This window comes from Thermobia domestica, chromosome 4 (assembly GCF_964235325.1).
Source record: "Thermobia domestica chromosome 4, izTheDome1.hap1.1, whole genome shotgun sequence".
Classification (NCBI taxonomy): domain Eukaryota; kingdom Metazoa; phylum Arthropoda; class Insecta; order Zygentoma; family Lepismatidae; genus Thermobia; species Thermobia domestica.
Genome location: NC_137457.1, coordinates 250,730,977 through 250,757,262, shown reverse-complemented (window position 1 = coordinate 250,757,262; position 26,286 = coordinate 250,730,977). Strand labels below are relative to the sequence as shown.

The 26,286-nt window shown below is 36.2% G+C and overlaps 1 protein-coding gene across 5 annotated transcripts in view; it reads right to left on the bottom strand.

Annotated features, from left to right (window-relative positions):
• The window catches only part of LOC145683977 (uncharacterized), a 75,454-nt gene that overhangs the window by 25,189 nt on the left and 23,979 nt on the right, over positions 1-26,286 (bottom strand). For all 5 annotated transcript variants that reach the window (XR_014131218.1, XM_081755720.1, XM_081755722.1 and 2 more), the window contains 4 exons: positions 21,010-21,273; positions 12,124-12,536; positions 9,235-9,444; positions 6,590-6,760 (listed from right to left, as the gene is read on the bottom strand). Coding sequence is in view for 4 of the 5 variants with exons in the window: in XM_081755720.1 (XP_081611846.1) it covers positions 6,590-6,760; positions 9,235-9,444; positions 12,124-12,536; positions 21,010-21,273 (1,058 nt within the window). In the remaining variant the exon portion in view is untranslated. The remainder of the gene's footprint in view (positions 1-6,589; positions 6,761-9,234; positions 9,445-12,123; positions 12,537-21,009; positions 21,274-26,286) is intronic.

Sequence of the window (26,286 nt, the reverse complement as noted above, 5' to 3'; positions counted from 1 at the left end):
GACTCTTGATTTTTTTTTTTTTTTTTTTTTTTTCGATCTACTAAAGTAGGAACTAGGAAAAGAGAGATGTAAGTCTTCGTTCTTTTGAGTACCATGATACATAGCTAGAGACGAAACTTTTTCGTTAATGCGATATATGCGAAACGTTATAAAAAAAAAATTTAAAAAATGCCTATATGTTTCAGGAAACCTCAAACTTTTGAGAAATTCCACGTTACTTGCGATAAATGAGAATGAAAACGAAAAAATGGCATTATTTTTAATTATTGCTAATAAAAACTAAAGAGTGCATTTCCAATATTATTTAATTTAAAATCTTCGCATTGATATATTGATGAAGCTGCAAAATTACACACAAAAAGTGAAGCCAAGTATTCACGCAAATTTCAACGCAAGCAAGTGAAAACAATTGTGTGTGGAGAGTTTCCGAAAAGCTCTGCGAGTTATTTGATCCAGAAACTGTTTCACTTTATAAAGATGTAGACATCAACAAAACTGAATTGTTGTTTAAATCGTTGACTGTGTTTTGTGGTGAAAGTGTTCATGGTCTGTTGGTTGCTTACCATGAATTTAAAAGTAAGGTTATTGAAGTTCACACCAGTGAGAATAAGGAAGCTGACATTGTATCATTGTTACACAGTTTATAAAAGTTAACCACAGGTCTTTTGCTGTCAGCTCGTTACGTTCAATATGGTTGCCAATCTCTAATGTTGATGCCGAAAGTTTCTTTTCCAAGTATAATATGACCAGAGAACAAACGTAAAAGAAGAACTGATAATGTCTTTGCTGCATGTTATCCTTTAACTAAGGATGGTAATTTTTGCATTACTTTCTATATTCCAGTGAATACATTAGCTAGAATGTGCACCTAATCAAGCATATCTTCATTTTTGTATTAGATACACCTTACTACTAAAAAATACTGTTTACAAGTACCATAATAATAATAATAATAATAATAATAATAATAATAATAATAATAATAATAATAATAATAATAATAATAATAATAATAATAATAATAATAAACACTTGTGCTACATTTAAAAAAACAAATGCGACATAAACACCAAATTTGTGATAATTAATGCTACAAAATATCAAAATTGTTGCGAAGAAGTTTCATCTCTACAGATAGCGTAAATAATTTAGTTCACAGTGTATGCTTTCTAACACACACAAATATATCTAGCGTTACCCGTTACAGGGCGCTTTAACTTATAAGTGGTGGAACTGGGGAAGTACAATGTTTCTGCCGCTTGGTGGTGCTAGTGCTGTTTGGTGAAAGAGAAACGGAGGAGATGCCAGAAAATGCATTGCTTAGCGCAAGAAAAACAAGTAAATATTTTTGCCCATATGCACACACTAGATGAAAAAATAAATAGTAACCATAAAAATTCATTTACACTTTTCAAAATAACAAACTGAAGCTCAGTATATAGAAAAAGAAATTTTAAATTTAAATTTAAAAAGGCAAATGTTTTAAGAAATTCTACTTACCCTAGCTGGAGGAAAGTTTTGTCAATTTTCTCGCCGATTTTGCCACTGATGCAGATCTTCTTTCCCTTGACATTTCTTTCGCGCGAAAAATGAAACGACACTTAATGTAGTGGAATATTAACTTTGGTAAATACATGAACAGGTGATCCTCTGAACAACATAAATTTCGGAACACTGGTATTTCGTACAACATTTCCACACAATCAGAAAATACGTCACCCCAAAGTGCGTCTTCTTTTTGTAGTTTCTGTTCCAATACCTTGTCGACGTGTCTTATTACATCATAAAATGCTATAGAGGGGTATTTGAGATAACTATAATCGTTGCCCCCAAAATCTTTTAACCGAGTAAGAATATGAACGGCATTTGTATCGCTTGGAGATTCAGAATCACTTTGCAAAGATGCCAAGCAATTTTTGCACGAAACAAGTTGTTTACTTGCACTGTGAAGCAAGTAGCCACACAAATAATAAATTACATTATTCCCCCTTGCTGTTGTGCTCTGATCACTAGCGGATAAATTAAAAGGGTCTAATTCCGGTTCAATGTCAGTTAGTGTAATTGATTTCTTTATGTGGTCTTGAATGCCTTCCTTTATTTCCTTGCTTTTGTTTATCTCCATTTGAGCCATAGATCTTATCTGATGCGTAAAGGATGTTAACTTTCCATCAACGGAATCTTCACAGTTTGCTTTTGAAGAAAGTGCTCCTTTCACGGGTACGTATATGGACTGAAACAGGTGAAGGTGGAAGAAATCAATTGATGTCGGATGATCATCACTACTCAAACCACGTATAAGACCAAAATGTCTTTCAGCAGGATCTTGGTTAAATTTAGCTGTTAAAACATATTTGTAGCCTGAGGACCAAAGCAATTCACACAATTCAATAGTGCTTTTAACTGATACTCGAAGAGATTCTAAAGTTTGTTTGGATGCAAAGGTGTTGTCTGAACGCTGAAGAATTTCGAAGAAACGTATCAATACATTGTGAAGTTTGTCTCCTTTCCGAAGTCCTTCTATTGGGCGTTTGGAATTCAATGCGTCAAAAACTTGATTTATATCTTGCGTGAATAACTCTGTATCTTCGCTGCTTTCGAAGCCGGGCACTCCAAGTTCTCGGTAAAATTTCATACCTGTTGCAACTGTTCTACTGAAAAGCTGCGTGGCTAATTTTACACTCATCTTCTGAAATGCCTTAGGGTTTATGTGAGAAGAAGTTAATTTCGGAACTACTCTCTTACTAGTGTGTGATTTGGTCTCGGAATCATATAGTTTTCTGTAGTAATCAAACCGCACAGAACGACCATTGTAAATTACACTTCCAAATTTTTGAAAATTATTCCTAATACATTTGATGATATGACAAATGTCTCCCATTGCAAAAATTTGTCTATTGGCATCGCAGGGATTAGAAATGAAATTCTTTATATTGCCTAAATTTCCTGATATTCCTAAATTTTTCCAAGCCTTTTTGTTTGGTTGACTACCATCGCATGTGAAAGCCACTACCCTGACGTTATTATTTTCTAATTGGATAATTACTTGTAAGATGATTTTTGCAAGTGTATAACCATCAGTGGCATTCTTGCTTAAGTAAATTGCAATGGGTTGCACCCACGATTTCATAAGAGGAGCGAGAAAAAACACTAAAGCATGGTCGCCTAAAACATTCTTATCTTCTTCTTTCGTGAATTCACCCATGTTCACAAAACCATCGAAACTACACTTGCTGGAATTGTATCTAATATCCTCACGTAATTTTACTTCATCAAAAATCAGAACACAATTACGACCATTTTCATCACTATCTTCCATGTCCTTAGCTATAGCTGAGAGAGCATGAGGATTTATGCCATAATTACACTTGAGACCGCGCAATAATTTACGTAGTAAAGAAACGGAAGGCAGCGGTAATAATTGATGATTCGCACAATGTTCATATCCTTTCCTTGATTTTATTAAAAAAAAGCAAACTTTCCAAAATGAATTCTGATTCATAGCGCATTCCGCATTTCTTTGATTCATTCTTCTTTGTCATGGTACGAACGACTAGTTTTTGTTTGTCCGGTAGTCTTTCCGTTTTGTACTGTCTTATAATAGTTCGTAATTTTTCAATTTCTTTGATGTGATCACGTCGCTTCTTCTGGTTTCGAGTGAGCATGTGTTTTAATCGTTTCACTTCTCTACGAAGACGCATTACTTCATTTGCAAGGTTATTTGAATTACTTGCACTTGAGCTTTCTTCAGCACTATAAACTACTGGTGTCGCACTACCTGGTTTTGGGTTCGAAATTACTTCCGATTTCTTTTTCTTCCGGGGAGAAGGGGGGCGCCGACGTTTAGAGGGGATTTTTCGTTTACGCGGGTTGAAACTTAAATAGGTTGGAATCCCGGGAAAATTATGCGGCACAGCATTTGGGTTTAGTTTCCATTTGTCACGTTTGATTTCCACTAGTTTCCCTTCTACTGTAAAAGAATCTACTTTCACTAACATGTCATCACTGAAATGTATATCACAAACACGATCATTTAGGGTTAACGCACGGTCACTTCTAGGAATTTTTCTGTTCCACTCGTCTAAACAATCTTTTGGAGGTCTAAAAAAATGCCTACCATCGCCTTTAGTATGTCCTGACTTACAACCTGGCACAAAACAACCTGGCATTATAAAAAAGACTTATTTCAAATGATTTTAAAACTCACACAAGAACCTCACCGGCACTAAACTTACACGTAGTATATACTTTGTTTTCCCTCTGTTTTCACCAAACGAACGGCGCGCCGCATGGTGTTGGAATTTGGAACTATTTCAGTCTAACTACGGGGTCTTATGGAAGGTGCACCACTTGTAATTTAAAGCGCCCTGCCCGTTATGTTCAGAAACGTATTACTTAAGACTACATGGAAGATCGATGTTCTATAGTTATTAGTAGTTTGGAACAATATACCGGACCTTACGAGATTGTTAGTTAGAGCTTCCGATGTCGAGAAAACGAAATGTAATTCCTACTTACTGATCAATCTGAATAATATGTTTTCGTAACCGCGATTGAGAAATGTCTATACCAACTAAATTATTTTCACGCGACAGAAAACAGTAGTCACCCGTTTATGATAAATGTTAAGATCCTATAAATGTATTTCCTCAGGATCAAGACCTAGTCTAAATAACTCTCTGCATCCAAAAACGGCAATTTACTTTTATTCATTATTCCTTTTCCCTCTCCACATCTCGTTAAAATCTTTCTCACGCTCGAAAACGACACTTACTCCATTTCACGAAAATTGTTGGCCATTTACAAAATAAACTTTGCCATCAATCAAAAATTGGCCTGTCTTGGTGTGATTTGAGAAGCAAAGCCCCACTTAAGTTATATTTCATATGTTTAATATAACCAACATATTTCCTGATGTTGGTATTTCCGTAGATGCCACAGATAAGCAGAATATTATCAATTAGATTTCTGATTTTATAGGCAGCCCAAAAATTACAATACCACGCTCACATCAATAACCGTATAAGCGAAATACTTTTGTTGTACATGTACCCCGAACAATTTAACGTAAGTTTTACACTCACAGAATACTATTCATTCTGCCACGACAAAATATATCTTATTTGTTTGCAGATATTTCACTATTATTAAAGTCGGTCCGCGCATCACAAGTTGTCAACTTCCAGATCATACATCAATCCTTTCAATATGAGATGAAAAACGAATTCTTCAATACACCAAGCTAAGCTACTTCTCTTTATGTTCCCTTTGTTACACTTAATTAGGAAGAGGCAAAAACATTAAATAAGTGTTCTTTTTTGTTTTTGTTTTGCAGATTAAACCATGGCGTGCCGATATTCCACCGAGGAACGAAGAAAGATAGCTACCTGGATGGAGGTTTTTCTGTCCCCAAGCATCGTACAAGAAAAATTCACGGGCTAGACCGGACGGGATGCACCTTCGCGCCTGACAATTGGTAGGATCTACGAGAAGTTTGTAAAGACGGGGTCCGTTCAAGACGATTGCAAGGGAAACAATGCTAGAAAGAAATCTTCAGTGGTAGAACTAAAGAGAATATCATCCTCATCCAGGAAGCAATGATAGGCAGCCCAACCAATGCTCGCGCAGACTTTCACTAGAGACTAACATTTCTCAAAGGTCAATGGTTAGAATTTTACACCGTGATTCAGGAACGAAGCCATACCACTTGCAGATTGTGCAGCATCTCACAAACGCGGACAAGCAAGTACGTATGAATATTGCATAAATTATCTTGGAAATGGTGCACATGGAGTCGGACATTCTGTTCATGTTTTCTGACGAAGCAACATCCCACATCAGCGGTCATGTGAACAAACATAACTGTGTCGTCTGGGCGACCGAGCACCCCTAGGACGGCCTGAAGCACAGCATTACTTAGGTCAGCACTGCTATCCCTGCCTAAATGGCCCAAAGGGCCATGCAATTAACAATGGACAGATTCCGTAAGTGCATTGAGCGGGATGGATGCCAAACTGAAACCCTTTAATCAAATCCTTGCCTTGTAATTTCACGTGAGTTAATCCCCACTTAATGTTAACATCTTTTTGCCTAATCTTGTCTATACATTTAATTAGTTCTTCAGTTATATCTCATATAAAAGCATACGAATCTCGAACATTTAAACAAAGCTCAACCAAGCTAACTCGTGGTTATATAGTTTCGCGTCCTGGTGGGAGCTCATGTGGTTCGGATACGACATTAAGCTGTACGCCTACGTTTGATATACTGTATAGTATTATTACATGTATACCTCAGGAGAGCTATTTTTCGAACACCGATCAAAACATAAACCAGGTAAAATATATATATAATTCCATTGACTAAATAAAGTCTAACATCTTTTCCCAGGCTATATGAGACGGAATTTATTGTTACAAGTGGGATCTGAAACTATTACCGGGATTATTATCCAAGGCTCTGTATCCCCATAGGAATGGCCGAAGACACCCTCCTACCCACACACACATGGAGAGAGAGAGAAAGCACATAAGCAAGCACACAAAGAAATTCGAAGCTTACAAGAAAAAGTAGTAAGATACATGATACTTACATTCTCCCACAGATTTCACATCCATATTTGCCTGTAGCTCTGTGTGTTTCTAAATGAACTTTTAAATTCCCTTTGGTAGATAACAATTTGCCGCAAACAGTACACACGAAGGCTCTATTAGTAGAATGATTTAAGATTTTCGGGGTGTATACTGCGTTTGTTATGCCAAGCCTAAAAATATAAGAAACAATTGTTGTTCAATAATAATACTTCACTGAAAAGCCACGTTAGCACTAAGAACCTCCCAAGCTACTGTACATCTGTTCTCCTTAGAAACCAGTCTACCTTCCAAAAGCTTTACTACCACAGTTAACTCCCGGTTATTCGTGCTAATCACCGGACAAAATGGTACGAATACATGAAAAACAATAATGACCGGAAACGTTTATCGATTTTCAGAAGTGGTTTAGCATAATAAAATCATAAACATACAGAGGCTTGTCAGGAAAGTACAGATACAAACATATCTACACGTTAGGGGGAAAATATATAGCAAAGCTACAACACTAGCAGTAACCTTTACCCCCTAAGTGGGGAATTTTCAATCGTAGCTTTACCACGTGTTGGGTAATTTTCCATCTAGTAAACAAGTAGGAATATTGTCAATAAGAGGCAGGTTGTTTTCACCCAACTTGATGCGTATACGTGGTCTACACAAGGAGAAAAAGGAAAACAAGGTTCAAAATCTCTTAAAAGCGGCTTACCCAATAAACGTTATATCAGCCGTGACGCTTATAAGCGGTCCACCCGCTTAAGGGGTTAATCCAATTAAGTGATTTGTCACTTCTGCGCTGAGTCTTGTGGAGAAACATGCGTTGGAAAACAGCAGCGGCAACATCGTGTCCTGCCAAGTGTGAAGTCACCAAGGAAATTGCTTACACATTTTGTCTGCAATTTGTCCAACATTACATATTTTTTGTATTGTATTGTTTCGAATTATCCAAACACGAATTCAAAAGTTCCGACTAACCCACGATTTTTACCATTGTTTACAACAGTTTTTGAGGGGAATAAATTTTTGTTCGAATTATTCAAATTCAAATTCAAGAGAGTCTGCTGTATATAGGTCCAGCATAGTTTGAATTGAAATCAAACTTGCAATCCTGAGTACCGTAAGTAGATGCACTTAAATAATACTTTATTAACCATGTACAGGAATTAGAATTAGCTATTAGAACATTAGTATTATTGTTATTGTAGAACACAACTGCATTGGTACGATTTATCAAACATAATATCTTGAGTAGTGAGTGGAAAACAGGAGTGTCCAATCAACTGGTTGGCCTATTTAGCAGTAAGTAAAATGATTACAATATTATTAAGCATAACGAATTCAACAGCACATAATCCACTACTTCTATCAGATTGTCTAAAAAGTATTGAACCCATTTGGAAGTCAAAATTAACTATACAGTTAATATGATTTCACAATAACATTACAAAAACACACGCATCATTTTGCTCGAGGACCTTCTATCATTTTTCTGGCAACACCATAATTCCATCGCTACAGAACTTCTGTGATTTCTGGTTAAAAGATTGTGACACGTTACTTTCACAGGCCTCTTTTGAAACTAACTTAACACCATTCAGGGAATTAGTCAGAGACCGAAATGATAGTGGGACGGTGCCAGGTCCGGAGTATATGGTGGATCATTAAAACTTCTCAGGCCAAGTTCCTGCAATTTCTGACAGGTCATTAAAATATATGTGATTTGGCGTTGTTAACGTGGTACACGACATCCTTTCTGTTGATCAGTTGCGACCGTTTATTTTGAAATGCTAGTTACATCCCTTAGTTGTCGACAGTACAGTTTCAAGTCTATTGTTCTGCCTGGTGGTAGCAGGTCTTGATACACGATGCCCTTACAACCCCACAAAACCCACAGCTTACATTTCTGGACATCAGCGTGGGCTTTCCCACAAACTGTGGAGCTTCTCACTTCGACCACGATCTTTTTCGCACAATGTCGTCGTAGGTTATCTACTTTCATCACTCGTGATTCGAAAAAATGGCCTTAGTTGGTTACATTTCACTAGAGATTCTTAAATTTTTGATCGAGTAAATGCTTTTGAGTCAGATCTTGTGCACGTAACATTGTTTCATTTTGTAACCAACTTTCTTCAAATAGTTTACCACTGTTTGGTGATTGATGTTTAGATCATTGGCGAACTCATGACTACTTACAATGTTGCACTTGTTTGACTTTTGCTGTGATTGGTCGCCCATTGTGAGAAGCAACTTGGACATCGAAATTTCCAAAATGAAAGTGACTGAACCATCTTTGGGCTGTTGCTTTTGATGACATATCTTGCCCACAAACAGCACAAATTTCTTCACGGGCCTGTGCAGCATTTGCACCTTTATCGAAATAAAATTGTAAAATGCAATACAGTGTTGCGGAAAGCTTACTTGTCTTCACGGTGCAATACCTTACGTTTGGTTCTAAGAATTCAACACTTTTTGCACATCTAGTAGTTTCAACTGTTAGCTGTCGAATGATGTTGAACCTGGCTTGCTGCAAATCATATACCGAAATTTGGAACATAACGCCATCTCGTGCGCAAAAGGCTCACTACTTTTTAGACTACCTCTATACTACGTTTACTATTCTTATTAAAAACAGGCATGTCAGGACACTTACCTTTGTTGGTAGAAATCATTACCAGCGTTAGCAAAGAGCTTCCTTCCTCGTGGAAAATGAGCCCACAAATGATTCTGAAGCCCAATTTCAGAATTATAACCTCGAGGACATACTGTACATCGGTACGGCTTGTACTCATCAGCTGCGTGATTTGCTTTGTGTTTCTTCAGAAGAAATCTTAATGAGAAACCTTTTCCGCAGATATCACACCTATTCAAATAGAACAGAAGGAATGACTTTTTTTTTCCTTTTTGCTGATTCAAGCGATTTTCAATGATTAAAAAGAGATAAAGGTAAGAACGTTTGGTCAAAAGTAGGATCCACTAGTATATATTCTTTTTACACAAACTTACATACCTGGACTCTTCTTTTTATAACTGCCTTGCAATTCCGTAACTTGTATAATGTTTGTTACTGTTATGTTTGCCGATGTGCCTCCTCCTCATCTGAGGATTCTACATTATTCTTTAAACCTCCAGAAAAAGAAAAAAGAGGGGGGGGGTGAGGCTTCTGGGATTTGCTCATTTTGCAGTATCATTTCAGTGAAGTAATGACTGAAGAAATTAATATTTCTCGTAGTTATGATAACTTCCATTAGTCAATGGTAGTTTTCAAATGGGATGTTCTATTAATTTGTAATAAGTTCTTAACGGACTTTGAACTAAACTCATTCAGGTTTTACGAAGGCGACCTAATAAATTATTTTTGAAAAGGTGCAAGTTCTTCCCGAAGTATATAAATTAGTGAATCCATTTTCTGAAATACCCTTAAGAACTTATAAACTGGCAATGACGCATGTACTAGAAAGCGCAACTAGCTAAAAGTTCTCAAAGAAGAATCTTTTACACATTGGAGCATTTATTTACTCCGATCATTTTGTCCTAATTTTGGTCTAGTTTTGGAAGCTCTGAGATAAATGTTTATCCCTGGCCACTGAGTTATAATCACCGTTAGGATTGTATTTATATATGAGGTTTTGCACAGAAGAAGGGAAAAGGTGCCAAAATCAAGGCGAGAAAGGGCAATAAAGGTGATATTTCTCCTCAACAGGAAATTGAAAACAATATAAACTATGTATCATCTCTCTTTTCATATAAAATATCTCAAAATATTAAATGTCACCACGTTTCTAATTGGAAATAAAACATCTTTGTATTATGCTGAAGCATCTTTCCACATCAACAGAGACAAACGGAACACGCTTGGTGTTCGCTCCGAATGGCAACTCTGTAGATGTTGCAAATTCGAGAACTTTCGGGTACTTCTGAAAACTAACTTCAAGTATTTCTTTGGCAAAACCACCACTGTTGACCCAAGGAAATTGACAGCACCCTTTCTTTTTTAATAGAATTTTGTTCTTCCAAGTTTTTAATGGCAGTCGTCACATAGTTGTAACCATAGAACTATATACATAAAACTGTTCTGCTGGGAGACAGTATTTTGCATTTTCTTGGATTCATCAGTGAAATATAGTAATTTCCCTGACTCTCCACGCATTTTCAAGCATTTCTTTGATTCATTTTTATTTCCTTGACTTTCAAGGTCGATGTAAACTCTGAGAACGAAGGGAACAGGAAATCGATTCACATCAGAGCAAAGAAGGCTAAATAAAATTAGGGCGTGAACATAGTTAAATCAATCTTCACAGTCCTTTTGGAGAGGTCTCATACGCTTGCTGGTTCAACCTCCTAAGATGAAAGCAAGATACTTAAAGATAAATAAGTAGTTTTTTTTTTAATCCTATTACTTTTATTTTCTATTTCTATATTTTTAACGCCCTGACATTGTTCTTACAGTCAGGGGGAAATCCAACACCACGCACACTTACAACGACTACAGACTTCTTTCCAAGGTTAGTAGTGGGGTCATTCCAAGTAAAATAAACCAATGAAAAAAATGAGTATCTCTTTTTTGGTTATTATGAAATATTACAACGAAAAACTGAAATATTAAACTCTGTCATATTTGTAGGTTCCCAGTTACTGTCCTCTGAAATAAGGGTAAAAGTTCAATTTTTTGTACCCAGCTATCCCAAAATCACTTGTAAATCAAGCTAGAATTGACGTAAAAAGAGAAATAAGTACCACATTGTACCTTTTGCTGTAAGTTTTACTTTCATGTCACACGAATATATATAAAATTCGTTTGAAGTTTTTTTGAGAATTGAAACCTAATGTACAGAAAACGTTAAAGCACGTTTGCATGTCAGCATGTTTCTATGTGTACATTATGTTGGGATGGTTTATTTTCCCCACAAATCGAGGCCATGGAAACCCCTACCTTTAAAATTATCTTCCAGCATGATGGGACACTATTCACTTTTCTGGTTTGTTTTACATGCTTTGGAAAAATCGTTTTGGAGATCAATGGGATCGGATGTCAAGAAACTATTCCGTGGTGGTTCATACTATCGATTTCACACTATTGGATTTTTTCATGTGATGTTTTATCAAAATATGGTGTACCATGTTAAAATCGATAATATGAACCACCTCAAAGCAAGAATCAACAAGACAATCGGCCTGATAAGCCAGACGTGCTCGATAGGGTCTGCTGTGAAATTGATCATCGCCTAAAGTGTGTCGTAATGTGAATGATACATACATAGAGACATACTGAAATGCAAACGCACTTTAATGTGTTTTCTGCCACAGTGTACCAGATTCTGGTAGCATTACATTTGTTTTTAAACTTAACAATTTTTTGCCAAATTTTGCCAAAACAATTGTTAAACAAAACGGTATCCTTCAACCACTTCTGCACAACAGCTTCCCGAAGCTCCACCATTCTTTCTCCAAGACCCTGTATAAGCGACCTATATAATCAATTTATAATTCTTTTGTTTTTCTCCACACTACTTACTAAGAATATAAAATAAAATATACATACTTGAACGGGAATGAACCAGTATGATGTTGCCTATGAGTGACTAAACGACTTCGTAGAGAGAGTAATTTCCCGCAATGACATTCCACAACGCCTCTCTTGTTATGTTCCTGCCTACAGTGACTATCTAAGTCCGTATACGTTTCAAACTTGGTATCACAATCCTTACAGACGAATTCATAAAATGATGCTAGCTCTTTGTTAATAATATCACTTCTTTGGTTTTCTATATCATCATCTTCTTCCTCCTGCTTCTCTTCCTCCTCTTCTTCCTTTTCGTCGTCTGATTTCTTGGCTGAACTAGTTTCGTCTTTGGGATCTTTCTCATCGTCATCTTCCATCAAACACAATAAGGACATTGGGTCTATCTTCACTTCGACTTCTGTTACATCCGATTCTTGGGTGACAGGAGATTCCTATGGATGATATTAAAAAAGTAAGACATTCACAGCTTTCAATAAATGTACCATTAACATTAGTTAGTTACTTTATTTTATATGGATTCAGGCATCGTTGCCATAATCGCTTATATTGTTTAAAATTCTTTTAAATACAACACATTGTGTTATCTGATATTAAATATTTTGAAAAAATCTTTAAAAATATACAATTGTAAGCTTCAATAAACTAGTTACTGTTTTTAACTCATTTTCATCTAGGAGTTAACATATACACATGGCTCCCAACCAGAGACGTAGGGTCCATTAAGGCTATCCAAATATTCATACAACAGACTCAAATAATATTTTTAGACACTGATACAATGAAATTTATAGAAACTGATTTATTTTATAGTGAGCTGTTTAAACATCAAGCGAGTCTTAATAGATTTTGAAGCATAACACCTGAAACATCACATTTTAGGTTATTTTAATTTAGCCTTCAGCATTTCTCATGGAATCAAGTAAAGTGGGCAGCACGGTGGCTCAGTAGTAGAGCGCTTACATCTGATGCGTGGGGTCTCTTATTCGATCCCCGGCCAAGTAAGTTTGTGGTGGACAACAACGTGTTCATGGATTTATCGGGTTACTCCTGTTTCTCCCACTTTCTCACTCCACCAATTATTCCATCATCATTGATTTCCTTTAATGATCGTCTCCCTTAGCCTAACAGGCATAATCATGGGAAGTTAAACCAAATATTTAATTTCATTTCATATTTCGAACAATTATTCATTATTCAAACGAATGTTCGAATAAGTATTCGTTATCCATACATTAATAGCGGTATCTGTGAACAAAAATCTTCAAATCCAAATTGAAAGTGACTATGTTTATGACTCTTTTGAACCACCCGAACGATCTCGATCAAATTTTCAACATAAATAAGGTTTGGACCTGGGATGTTTTCATCATTTTACTTTGACGGCACACTGTAGGGGAGGGGGAGACATACAGTATATGTAAAAATAAATAAATAAATAAATAAATAAAGTGACTCTCTTTGTGATTAACCACCGAACCGATCTTAATCAAATTATCGACATAGATGAGGTTCGGACCTGGGGTGGTTTTTTCCATATCCCTTTGACGGTAGGCCTTAGGGTAGGAGGAGGGAAGGGGAGAGATATAAAAATAAATAAAACTTAATAACTCTTCAACCACCTGACGATTTCGATCAAATTTTCAACATAGATGAGGTTCGAGCTTGTTTTTTTTTATTGATATTTTTACTTTGACGGTAGAACGTAGGGTTGGGGGAGGGGAAGGGGAGATTAATATATAAAAATATATAACTATATAAATATATATTAATATATATTATATTAATATATAATATTAATATTATAATTATAATATATATAATATATAAAAATAAATAGAACGTAACTCTTGAGCCACCCAACCGCTCTCGATCAAATTTTCAACATACATGACATTCGGGCGTGGGATAATTTTCATCATGTCGTGCCCTGCAACATGGGGAGGGGAGAGGGATATACAAAAATAACCGAAAATGACCAATCAAAAAGAGCGCTTTAGTAATAGTAAAAACGGTACATATTACTATTTTTCCTTAACCCTTAAGTACTTGTGCGGGGTGTTCACAGACCCCCAACTAGGTAACTTTTGTGTTCCTAGCCAGAAGTCCTGATGAAAAAAAAAAAAAGTCTCAAAACGAGTTCAAAAAAATTAATTGCAGTAAATACTTTTAAAAACATGTCTAGAGTTATGCTACATTGTCTTAATTATTAAAAAATATATGTTTTTATTGTAATAAAACTAATATCAATTTGGGGGTCTACTGGACCCCCGCGCGAGTACTAGTGTCACAAAAATGGCGCGAGTACTTACGGGTTAATCTAACCCAGCGAAATCGGGGTGCACCTTAGATTCGACGACGTCTTAAACGAGTAATTATCGAGAAATTCTTAATTAAAGATATTATTAACGTGGTATTCAAACTACTACATAAATATTTTTAAGCGCAGAACGTGAGGGTTTACTAGTACGAATAAGTCGTCGAGTAACGAATCTTGTTTCAATACTTGAACACGAATATTGTTGAATTCATTATTTGGATAATAAACTATTCAAATTCTAAAATTACTAATTTATACGTCACGTTATTCAATAGGCTTTCAAATGCAGATACATCAGTGATGTCACGTGTCACTAGATATCCTAGGTCATGAGGTTTCTCAGGTCCGATGACGCGAGAGCTGCCGAAATCATAATTTTACACCATTATTGAAAAATTTTATAAATGAGTTAATCATTTGGATTAGGAATTAAGATTTCTGGGCTTTAGGCATCTGTGGCCATGATAAGTTCGTCATGTATGAGGAATGGCGACCTTCGGCGATATTACTGCCCGGGGAATTGGGGAGGAAGGAAGGAATGGGAAAGAAGGAAGTAGCCTGGGACGATTATTATCATCGCCGCATCTGCCTTGTGTGAATAAGGAAAAGAAAGGAAAACCTTACTTAGGAAGGCTGGCCTGAAAAACCTGTCATATTTTTTTTCGACCAAATCCCTACCACGAATTGAACCCGGGATCGCCTGCACCAAAGACGAGAGCGTTAGCGACTACGCTACGTGGGATCACTAAATAGGTTAATGATGTCCATTACTGGAGTTCGAATATTCACGCTACTTAGTTTGATTTTCGATGTGATATTATTTTTTTTATTTGATTTTTGAGTTTAGTGTCCCGTTCAGCAGCGAAGCTACATTAGACATGGACCTACAGCTTAACATGATATCCGAAACACACAAGCTCCCGCCGGGAATCGAACCCGGGTCTCCCACGCAAAGGCGTGTACACTAACCGCTTAGCGACTTATTATTTTTTAATCACAACATATTTAATTTAGTTATTCGGAGTTACAGAACCGATCTCATTAAGATGTGGATTTACAGTTTAACGTGGCACGCGCTTCTACCAGGTATCGAATCTAGGACTCCAATGCTAAGCGCGAGAATATAATAAGTAAACAGTTCATGAAAAATAAATTCTAAATTGAACTCAAAATTTTCTATATATATTCAAAGAAGACAGAAAGAGGAAGAGTATCATGCTTGTTAGAATTAAGTTATTTAGACTTGCGGTTCTCAGACAGTGTATAACAAAGTTACGCCGTTACGTGGTCACCGGGTCAAGGGTCAGACGCATTCCGAGATTTCTGGGTCTCGTGATCCGTTCCATTACTGACATCTGTGTCAGTATCGCATGCTTACACAACAGTAATAGTGTAGTGTCAAAAATAACAGGGTTTCTTTCTGGAGATTCATCTCTTACGCAAAATACCTGAGAAAATGCTGACAAAAAAAGTTTGAATAATGTTTTTTTGTTCCACAACAGTACCATTATTACGTAAGGAGAAAAATAATACAATTGTAAATATTGTAAAACTGAGATCTATCTCCCATTTGGAAGCGTAAGTTTTAATATTCAAATTATATATTATACAAGTAATATGAATCATACGTTGCTTCGCTCGTAAGAGAACACATTTTCACATTAACTGTTATTGCGAGTACTGTAAGTCTAAGGGAAACTATGAATGAATTTATTTTAAAATCAGAATAAAATTCTACAAATAAAATTTCTTCTTGAGAATATTTTCATCTCAATCCACCTAAATAGGCGACGAAAATATCAACAATTTCTGAGAATATCAGATAACATTTCTCTAAGTATATCTGGAATGCTATATTACATGAGGAAACCGTAATTATTGCACCTGGAATACAAAATTTTTCTCCTATTTAAACGACATTGAAACGATTTTCTTTGGAACAATTGTTTTATCACACAAAAGCCATATCAATCATACCTACAAATCAAGGTTTCCGAAGTGGATTTCTTTGATAAACTTAATTTTTGACTGTTTTATTTCGAGTGCAAGAAATAGTATATTACACTAAGAAAGAGTACTGCATTTCACAGCAACCTTGCAAACACAGTATCAACACCTTCAGCTAGAATATTCAAGTTCATACCTCCAGAATTTGTTCCGTAATGGAACAGAGAACCAATACACCTATTTGCTGTCAAAGCACTTCACACATAAATGCAGTACAATTTATGTTAAATGTTGAGAGAGCCATTATAACTGAACACGATGTCATTACTTTCACAAAATCTGTTATCAGTCAGAAATGTACGGTAATCATTACAAAACAAATATCTACAGTACAACCCCTATTTTGCGTCCCTGTATTTAACGAAAGATTAGTTTGGTCACAAAAATAACGCTATATAGATAATGCATTTAAATCCGCATTAAAGGAAAACCATATTATTAAGTTTTCTATATTAAAGAAAGGAACCTCACCAGAAATAGAAAACATTGGTCATGGAATACCATGTTTACTAGAATTCATAAATTCACTTGTATATAGGTATGTATTACGTAACTATTGACAAAAACCAGCATTAGTTTTTCGATAGCTATCGACTAACACTAGGATTGATATTTCCATCGATTACCACAAAACTCGATTTCACTTTTAAGGTTTTTGTTACGTCTTTATTTTGATACGACTTTTTTTTGCTCTAGATTTTTTTTTCAGTCTCCGGAATGTAAAAACACTAATAAGTATACAGGGTGAATCTGAAAGATGTGCACAAACACCGGGAGGTGATTCGTGACATGAAAAGACAAGAAGTCCTCTTGCATATTGACGAATTCCGCGTCGTGTATGAGTAACAGGACTACCAACTTGGAATTGAAAACCGAACCGTGATAAAGATGTACACATCAATGCACCATGCAAGATGACCCTCATCCACGGAACCAATGTCATGTCATCGGGTCGCTTTCCATCCGAATGACAACAACTACAAGGTTCCCGTATTGACGAAATTCCAGCAGTGTTAAGGGCTCGTAGTACTATATCATTAACGGAAGAGTGTCGGGCGTATCTACCAGCGCTCTTCATGCAGGCCACGTTGGTAAACCTGATCTCCACAACCTGGACAGCGTTGAGGCTCACAAATAGTTAAACCTAAACGTAAGACAACAGCAATTCGAAAACTTTTATTTGACAAATGAAGGCCTAAAGGTGGGGAAGTATTGCAATCAACCATGTACCTGCTTCGGAAGATGGGGCAGCAAGGAGCCTGGCTTTATCTTCCGGAATATCAACAGATTGTAACAGATAATTATGTAAATGAGATGCAATTGGTGTATACCAAGATGACTGCTAACACATTTTGCTCATTTCTGGGAGGTTTCTCTCTGCTAAACTTGCCCACCTACTAAAGCCCTCCTGAACTGAATCATCTGGGTCCAAACAAGAACCCTGAGGAAGGAAAACCTCACTGAATTTAAAAGATCCGTGGTAGGACATTAAGAATGTAGGAATCGCCATATCCACAGCTCGTCGAATACCAAGTCCACCCAGAGCTCCCTCGTGGCTAAGCGGTTAGCGTACGCGCCTTTGGCGTGGAAGACCCGGGTTCGATTCACGGCGGGAGCTCATGTGGTTCGGATTCCACGTTAATCAGTAGGTCCACGTCTCATATAGCCTCGCTGCTGAAAGGGACGCTAAACTAAACTCAACTCAACCAAGTCTACCCAGCCAACAGGTAAAACATGCTTGCATCCAAGAGTCGTCATTTAAGGAGCAGTTCAAAATTGATTCAAGTCCAGTTTTCAGGACAATGTTTTTCCAACGATGAAATCTCATGCAAAGACGGAAAGCATCGTAAAAAATATATTAAGCGAGAGATTGATAAAGATGCCCATAAAAGGAAAAAGGCTGAAATTGAGGAAAATCAAGACAAGAACAATTCTAAATTAGATATTTTATTCAATAACACGTTAGTAAGTGCTTCCGAGGTGAGAGCAACACCTAGAAGACAAGCATTCTGAATTGTTAGAGGACGTATGCCTGGAGCAGCTTCATTAAATCTTTTAAAGATTTCGTCGAATGTGGTTTCATCTGAATCTGAATCTGAATTTCATCTGAACTAATCTCGCATTTAGAAAAGTTAAGTCGTAAGTCAAGAGCAGATGCCTTCTCATTTATTTGTATTAAGAATGAACGAACCACCTCAAGTTCACCACCAATTGTTCCATCATGTAAGTACCAAATGTTTAGTTCGGTGATTATTGCATACTTTCTAATTATTGCATACACATAATTAACTTGGACAATATGTCTATTAATATTTACTTGAACGCTTGTTCTTCGCACGAGGGAAATAGGTTTATGGGAAATATTTGAAACGTGGACATACCCCTATAACCTTTAGGATGCGAATTTCAATCGAAACAAAACAGCGAAAACCCACCTCGATTCAAGTGCTTAATTCATTTCGAACACTACAAACTAACCGACATGCTATGCCCAACAACAAAGTTAGAGCAGCACCAGAAGATGAAGAGACAAGAAAATGATTGAAGAACAAGAGAAACAGAGTAACAACAACAGCAAAACATGTTTCAAGATTGAATGCGCGAACGAAAAGCCACACACGTTAGCAAACAGATCGGTTCGACGCAATTACAACACCAACACAATTTCACAATTATATCAAAACTGAAATGCGTGCCCCGGTGGGGCGAGGAGGGGGGTTTAAATGTTTGGCAAAGAATAATGGCTACATCAGAATCTGTTGCCCTAGGCGGCCGAACCTTTGCTGATCTTCGAAATTTTAACAACCTACATGAAATTTCTGGAACCAACGACTTATTGTGCTCTAGTTCACTCTCCTCCTCCTACGCATGACGAATGTTTTGGGTTGTTGCAGCAGCATTATGCTCCAGTTCGATCTCATGCAGTAACAGTTTACGTACCAGACGTTGTTGAGTACGCTTCGTTACTTATGGTAGGTAACGGTGTACACACGCGCATGTGGTTTAGGTTGTAGAAATACTGCAAGACTAATGACGCATCCTTCTATATTTTTAACTTATTTGACAATTACGAGCATACATTACTAATCTGATTGTAGACACTGACTACTATTTTCCTACTTATCTCCATGTCCAAGAACGATCGAGACGAATTTAAATGCAACTAATCAAACAAAGGCTAGAAAGAAACCGATTCTAGCAGTTTTTGCAAAGAAATCAACTGGCGTTTGCATTTTTCTTTAAGCATGGTCAGTAAAAAATATTTATTTGTCAACATAATCTAAATTCATACCATAACATTTTTATTATAGATACATCAATGCGTTAATTCTGACAGGGTTTCTCATCTGGACTAACGTGTCACCAAAACTTACTTTGGAAAGTAAGTGAGAGGAATATTTTTCAAATCTTTCCGCTATTTACATGAACACGGTTTTGATGACCTATCACTCAAGATAAGATTCTGTACGTGTTCAATATTGCCATAATTATTGTCATACCCGAATCTCCTTTCTCATCGCTGATACGAACATTCATAAATTCTTTTAAATTTATTTACCATTCATACGTTTATCTCTTTTTACTTTCGTGCGTCGATAGAAGAGAATAAAGTTTGGTGATAGAGAAGGAAAAATGAATGCGAGATTTCAACAGATTTATATTCTTTCTTATGGCCCTACATACTGAAAATATTCTTGTGATGTATGTACACTTTGCCTAAAGATCATATCGTTCAACGTATCCGACCAAATTTTAAATTTAAGGTTCTAATAATATTCCCCATAGTGTTTTCGAATTCTCTTTCTATCCTCCCCTGCCATCTTCATCAAAAGAGTAGTTTACTGAAGGATGGAAGATAAAGGTAAAACAAGCGATTTTCTCGAAAACAACACTATCGAATTTAACACATGTATTAACCTTTGTGCACTAATACTAAAAGGTGAATGTAAATATTAATTTCGAAAATGTGTTCTATACGTTTAATTACTTGTTCTATCGATTGTGGAGCTTCATCGTGGATAGGCAGTTGGCGCACGTGCCTTTGGCATGGAAGAACCGGTTTGATTCTCGGCGGGAGCACATGTGGTTCGGATCCTATGTTAAACTGTTGGTCCACGTCTCATATATCCTCACTGTTGAAAGGGACGCTAAACTGAAAATCAAATCAAATCTATCAATTGTGTTTCTTTTTCATAATTTATGTCAACAACATTATAATACGGTATACTTCATTTATAAGGAAAAAGGGTAATTTACTTTTGTGGGTGACTTTCCGAGTGTTTTCTCACAAACGACTCACGCGATTTTATTCATATTTCATAAATATATTTTTTATTAATAACATCACAATGTGACATAAGTAATTTTTCATGAAAAAATCCACAAGGAGTAGTTTGGACTTGGGGATGAGTTTTCTGCGAAGTTTAATGTGAAGACAGACAGTAGGCACTTACTGGTGCAAATTCGGTTTTGACGAAAATATTCCATGTTATTTCTTCATTCACTTACTTGGTTCTAAAAAAAAGTGACAGAATCCTTGAAAGCTCCCTGTTCTACAATAATACACCGACTTCACTTACCTTCTCCGCATAATTCCAAATCTGAGGCTGTACAGTGATGCTAACAGTTTCCTTTTTAGGCTCAGGTGGGGTGCTTTCTGCCTCTTTCACTATCTCTTGTTGTGGCTCTGGTGACGACTGAGCCTCCACAGTGCACGATGTGGTAGCTAGAATCTTCAATTTATCCTGCATTTCTACTGCCATCGTGGCAAACCGATGTATACTATCCAATTTCTTGGAACAGTTTCCGCACACCATCTTTGGCAGTTTATCTTCTATTGATACCTGTAATTGAGACAAAATTATTTTGGTCGATTCCTTTTTATTATCAGCAAGTTTACAAAGTAACTTTCAGACTTGAGTTCCAATACTGAATTTACCTAATGTAAATTATTTTGTTTTATTATACGTAAAACCTGTAAACCTTTAGCTTAAATTGACCATGCCTTTGTAGAAAGAAGTAAAAATACACTTATGATCTATTAGTGTCTAAATAAGAAACTAAAAATTGCGAAGTAATTTAATTTCTTCGGGACGATGATTTCGGTTGCCTATCTGCAACGATCTGTTGAGCCTTGTAACTTATCGTTACAGTGAATATATATATATATATTCATACCCTCAATCCTTTCCCCTTTCCATGTAGATTTTTTCTTTTAGTGCTTGTGTACTTAAGGATTTCAATTTTACTTAAAATTGTAATTTTAAAAGTCCATAATCCTAAATAATACTTAATTACAATTTAATTACGCTATGAACTGGAAATAGAATGTTTTAGGCGTCTTACTAAATTTTATTGCACTTAAGTACCAGTTCTTCTTTTTCGAGACATCCTCAGTTAATAATTAAAAGTAAAAGGCCTGTAGCATTAAATTTTCTTTCTTTGAGATTATAATAGTAAAGTTTATTATTTACAGTATCCTTTATATTTATTAAGTTGAAATAATTAATAAAAAATGCTAGCAGTCATATTTTTTTTCTTATCATCTGTCACAGGTAGATAGAAGAAATGTTATTGGTTAAAATTATAGCTCCCAGATTTCTACAAGCTGGGAGGAGGAGATGTAGAAGCGTCTTTTCTTGGATGTCGGGGCTGGATGAGAACGTACAATGTGGTTATTATTTGCTATGGTTTCTACGGAGATCGTTGCTATGGAGATAACATGAGAGAGAGGGGTTAGAGTTTTGTCGACCATGTGACAGGACGACGTACCGTCTCGTTCGCTACTAAGTTATTAGAGTTCTGGCGACCGTAACTTAAGATTTAATTGTTATAGTGATGAAAATATCTACTGATTAATACAAAGTTTTAATCACAGTGACTTCCTAACAGAAAACTTTAAGCGATCGAGTATATATATATATATATATATATATATCCAGTTTATAGCGTAATTAAATCGTAATTAAGTATTAATTAGAATTATGGACTTTTAAAATTACAATTTTAAGTAAAATTGAAATCCTTAAGTACACAAGCACTAAAAGAAAAAATCTACATGGAAAGGGGAAAGGATTGAGGGTATGAATATATATATATATATATATATATATATATATATATATATTTTAATCACTGTAACGATAAGTTACATCCTATTCAGAAGCTGGTTGGAATCTAAAAAGTTTACTTGATTTTTCACAAAGCCACTACTATCCTTGGTGTATGACGTACGATCCTGAATTTACACATGGTTTTACATATCACTAGAAATAAGAAACTGCTACTTATAAATAAAGAAATATAAGAATCATTCGTGGTAAAATACATGTATGCTCAGGTATTTTACCAGTGAAGGATAGTGCGTATATTTCCACTTACATTTATTTATGTACGGTTATCTGTGTATGGTTATTTTTAATGATACATAAAACCACTGTATGAATGCAGTTATATACCACACACAAACGACAGTAGCTTTACAAGAAATGGCAGTCAACCTATTGGATTCCAACCAGCTTCTGAACAGGACTTGTAGATGACTGCAGATAGAGCAATCGAAATAATCGTCTCAAAGAAATTAAATTACAGCGCAAAAAGATAAATAATTTCGTTATGCAAGAACGCGCATTGCACAAACTTTTACAATATTAGTCTGTAAGTTGGACCGTCTTTTGGAACTATTTAAATAGCGTTTACGGTATACAGTAAACTAAGAATACAGTAGATCTTGTAAAGCTGATCATCCGCTTGACTTGGCAAGATATCCGTGGAACCATGTAGAAATAACCACGAATACCTTTTACTTCGCGTTAGACACTTGTTTAAACAGACATTTTCTGGGAAAACAAGTGATCTACACTATCGGTCAAAAGTTTTCGAATACCACGGATTTTTGTGAGCATCTACTGTGAACATATTATTTCGGCAAGAGCCCTTTGCCACCGTGTGTCAGAAGTATTCCTGTCTAAAAGTATAAAATTTAACGACAGTTGAATCGAAATCCGAAAGATAGTGCACTTGACAAGTCTAATTGTATTTCTTAAAATTGAAGAAAGACGAAAGAAAAAAAAAAAAAGTATTGGATAATATAAGCAAAAGTGTGGAAGACGAGGCAATATATTAGTTTTGTTTGAAAGATTTAGACATAGAGAGCCAACGCAGTGACAGAAATGTGAAAGAACGAATAGGTTTTCAAATTTTAGTTTTTTATACTTTGCTGATATGCTAAAAGCCAAAAATGCAATAATTTGAAAAGTATTTACGATGGTCTCGTACACTTACCGAAAATTGAGCACAGAAGGCCGTACACCGATCGTCGTAAACACTTTTCAAAGTATTGTATTTTTGACATTTTACACCTTAGCATATCAAAAAGATAAAGAATTTCAAACTTTGAGTAACTTAAAAAAAAAAAAAAAAAAAAAAAAAAAAAATCTGTCACTGCTAGTAATGTCAACCGGCTCGGCTCGAGTCCTGGGCCACCGGCACAACTCGAGCTCCGGTTCGGCTCGGCTCGGTTCAACTCAGCCCACAGCTCGAGCCGGCTCGGTTGTCATGAGCCACCGGATCAGTTCGGCTCGACTCAGGTGAGCCATCGGCTTGAGTCAGCACGGTTGCGATGAACCATCGGCTCAGTTCATGTGAGCCATTTCCTCGAGCCGGCTCGGCTTAGTTCGACCCAACTGAACCGAGGTCTCGAGCCGGCTCGGTTGGGTGAGCTGTTGGCTCGGCTCACTTCTCGGTTCGGCTCGGTGGCGACTGAGCCGTGCTGCTCGAGCCGTTTCTTATCTGTATTTACATATATCTAAAATGTATGTGTGTGTGTGTGTTTCAGCATGAGTCTGAAACACTTGAAGCAATTTTAAGCAAATATCCTACACATATTACTTACAACCTGGCAAATAATACTGTTGGAAAAAAAAAAAACCTAGCTATTGATGCCAACCGCTTCGGCTCGAACCCTGAGCGACCGCCTCAGCTCGAGTTCCGGGCTCGGTTCGGTTGGGTGAGATGTGGGCTCGGCTCACTTCTCGGTTTGGCTCGGTGGTGATTTAACCGTGAGCCAAGCCGCTCGAGCCGTTGACAACACTAGTCACTACCCTGACACCCTATGTCTACATCTTCCAAACAAAACTAATACATTGCTTCATATTCTACAATTCTGTTTATACTATATATTTTTACTACTTTAAAAAATACAATTAAACATGTCAGCTGCAATATTTTTCAGATCTCCATTCAACTGTCGTCAAATTTTATGCTTTAGGCAAGAGTGCCACTGGCACTGCAGCAAAGTGCTCTTGCCGAAATAATACATTCACAGTAGTTGTTGATAAAGTCAGAGTGTTCGAAAACTTTAGAGTGCCAGTATACTTTGATAGGCTAAATTGGATTAATAACAAATTGTGCTGCACTGTGAAAGGCACTGTCCGACCACATGGTATACAATTAATTGAATAAGTCTTGATCCACAGTTCGCAACTTTTTTTAAGTATACGATAGATGATAACCGATTCAGTAATTAGTTAGTAAATACATTTCACATTAGTCTTATCCCTATCTATATAATGCACAGGAGACGGCAGAATATTCGTTATGCCCAACACACTATTTCTGTTTTAGCAACTTCAACACGAATAGGTAACTTTGAATTTAGACTTCTTTTATCTGCTCTGTGGCTACTGAAACTAGACTCAAATCAGTCTCCTTTTTCTAAAATTACCTTTAAAAAATGCATATTCAATTACGTAATATTAACATTAAAAGAACATTAGTGAGGGAATGCGATTTTGTCAATTTTTTTTATTTCTCATATATAAATAATACAGGGTGTCCACACAATTTGGCCCAAAAAATCCCTGATTCTTCGCTGACTTTCCATAACCAAAGTTCTAGAATTTCCTGACCATTGAATAATTTAAAAATAAGAAAAAAGAAACCAAACAGCTGGCTTACCTCCCCCACAGCTGGCCTTATGCTTTCTTCACTTCTGTTTCTTTCTTTTTACAATTTTCTTTAATCCAAAAGAATGTAAATTTACAAATATATGCATTAGGCCTATATTACACTTACTATTTTATAAATTCAATAACTGAACAATTGACCTAAATCTATTTTTCCCCGACTTCTTCTGACCAATCCGCCATTTCTCTGACTTTCTTTGATACATTTTTACTTCCCTGATTTTCATTGACTTTTCAAAATATGGACACCCTGTAATAGGATTACATAATAACCACAATTTTCACATTTTCAATTCATCTTTACTTACCGAAATTATACATTGAAGTCACCTACAGTTCAACTATCATTACAGTTTTTTTTTTTTTTTAAATATTTTCCTCATCCTCCACCTACTCTTTATATCACATGATCAAGCAGCAGATTACCAAAATTTTCAAATCATTTTTAAACTGATTACCTTCTACTTTTCACCAGCACCCAGTAACAAATTATGTTTGTCAGTAATCTAATTTGTTGTCAAAGCTCATTTTTCCTGTATGCATCTTATAAGAAGCTAATATTCATAATCTTCAATACATTAATAGTCCACGTAGCCTTCAGTTATCATTAATTGATCCACAAATTCAGTTGAAGTGAAATTTATGCAACCATATAGTGCAGTGGTTCTTAGACATCGTGATTTCGAGGACCCCTTTGATATGTGCATATTGCCGCACTCTTAACAATTTCTTTAATACAAGTAAGAATATTTTTTAATGTATAATACACTCACGTCCAAAACTTAAGGGAAAGTTAATTTGAGAAAGTAACCTACGTCATATTGATCCTGTGAATACCAGACATCGGGCTGGCACGCGACTGAAATTACGTATATGTACCAGCCTCTTCAC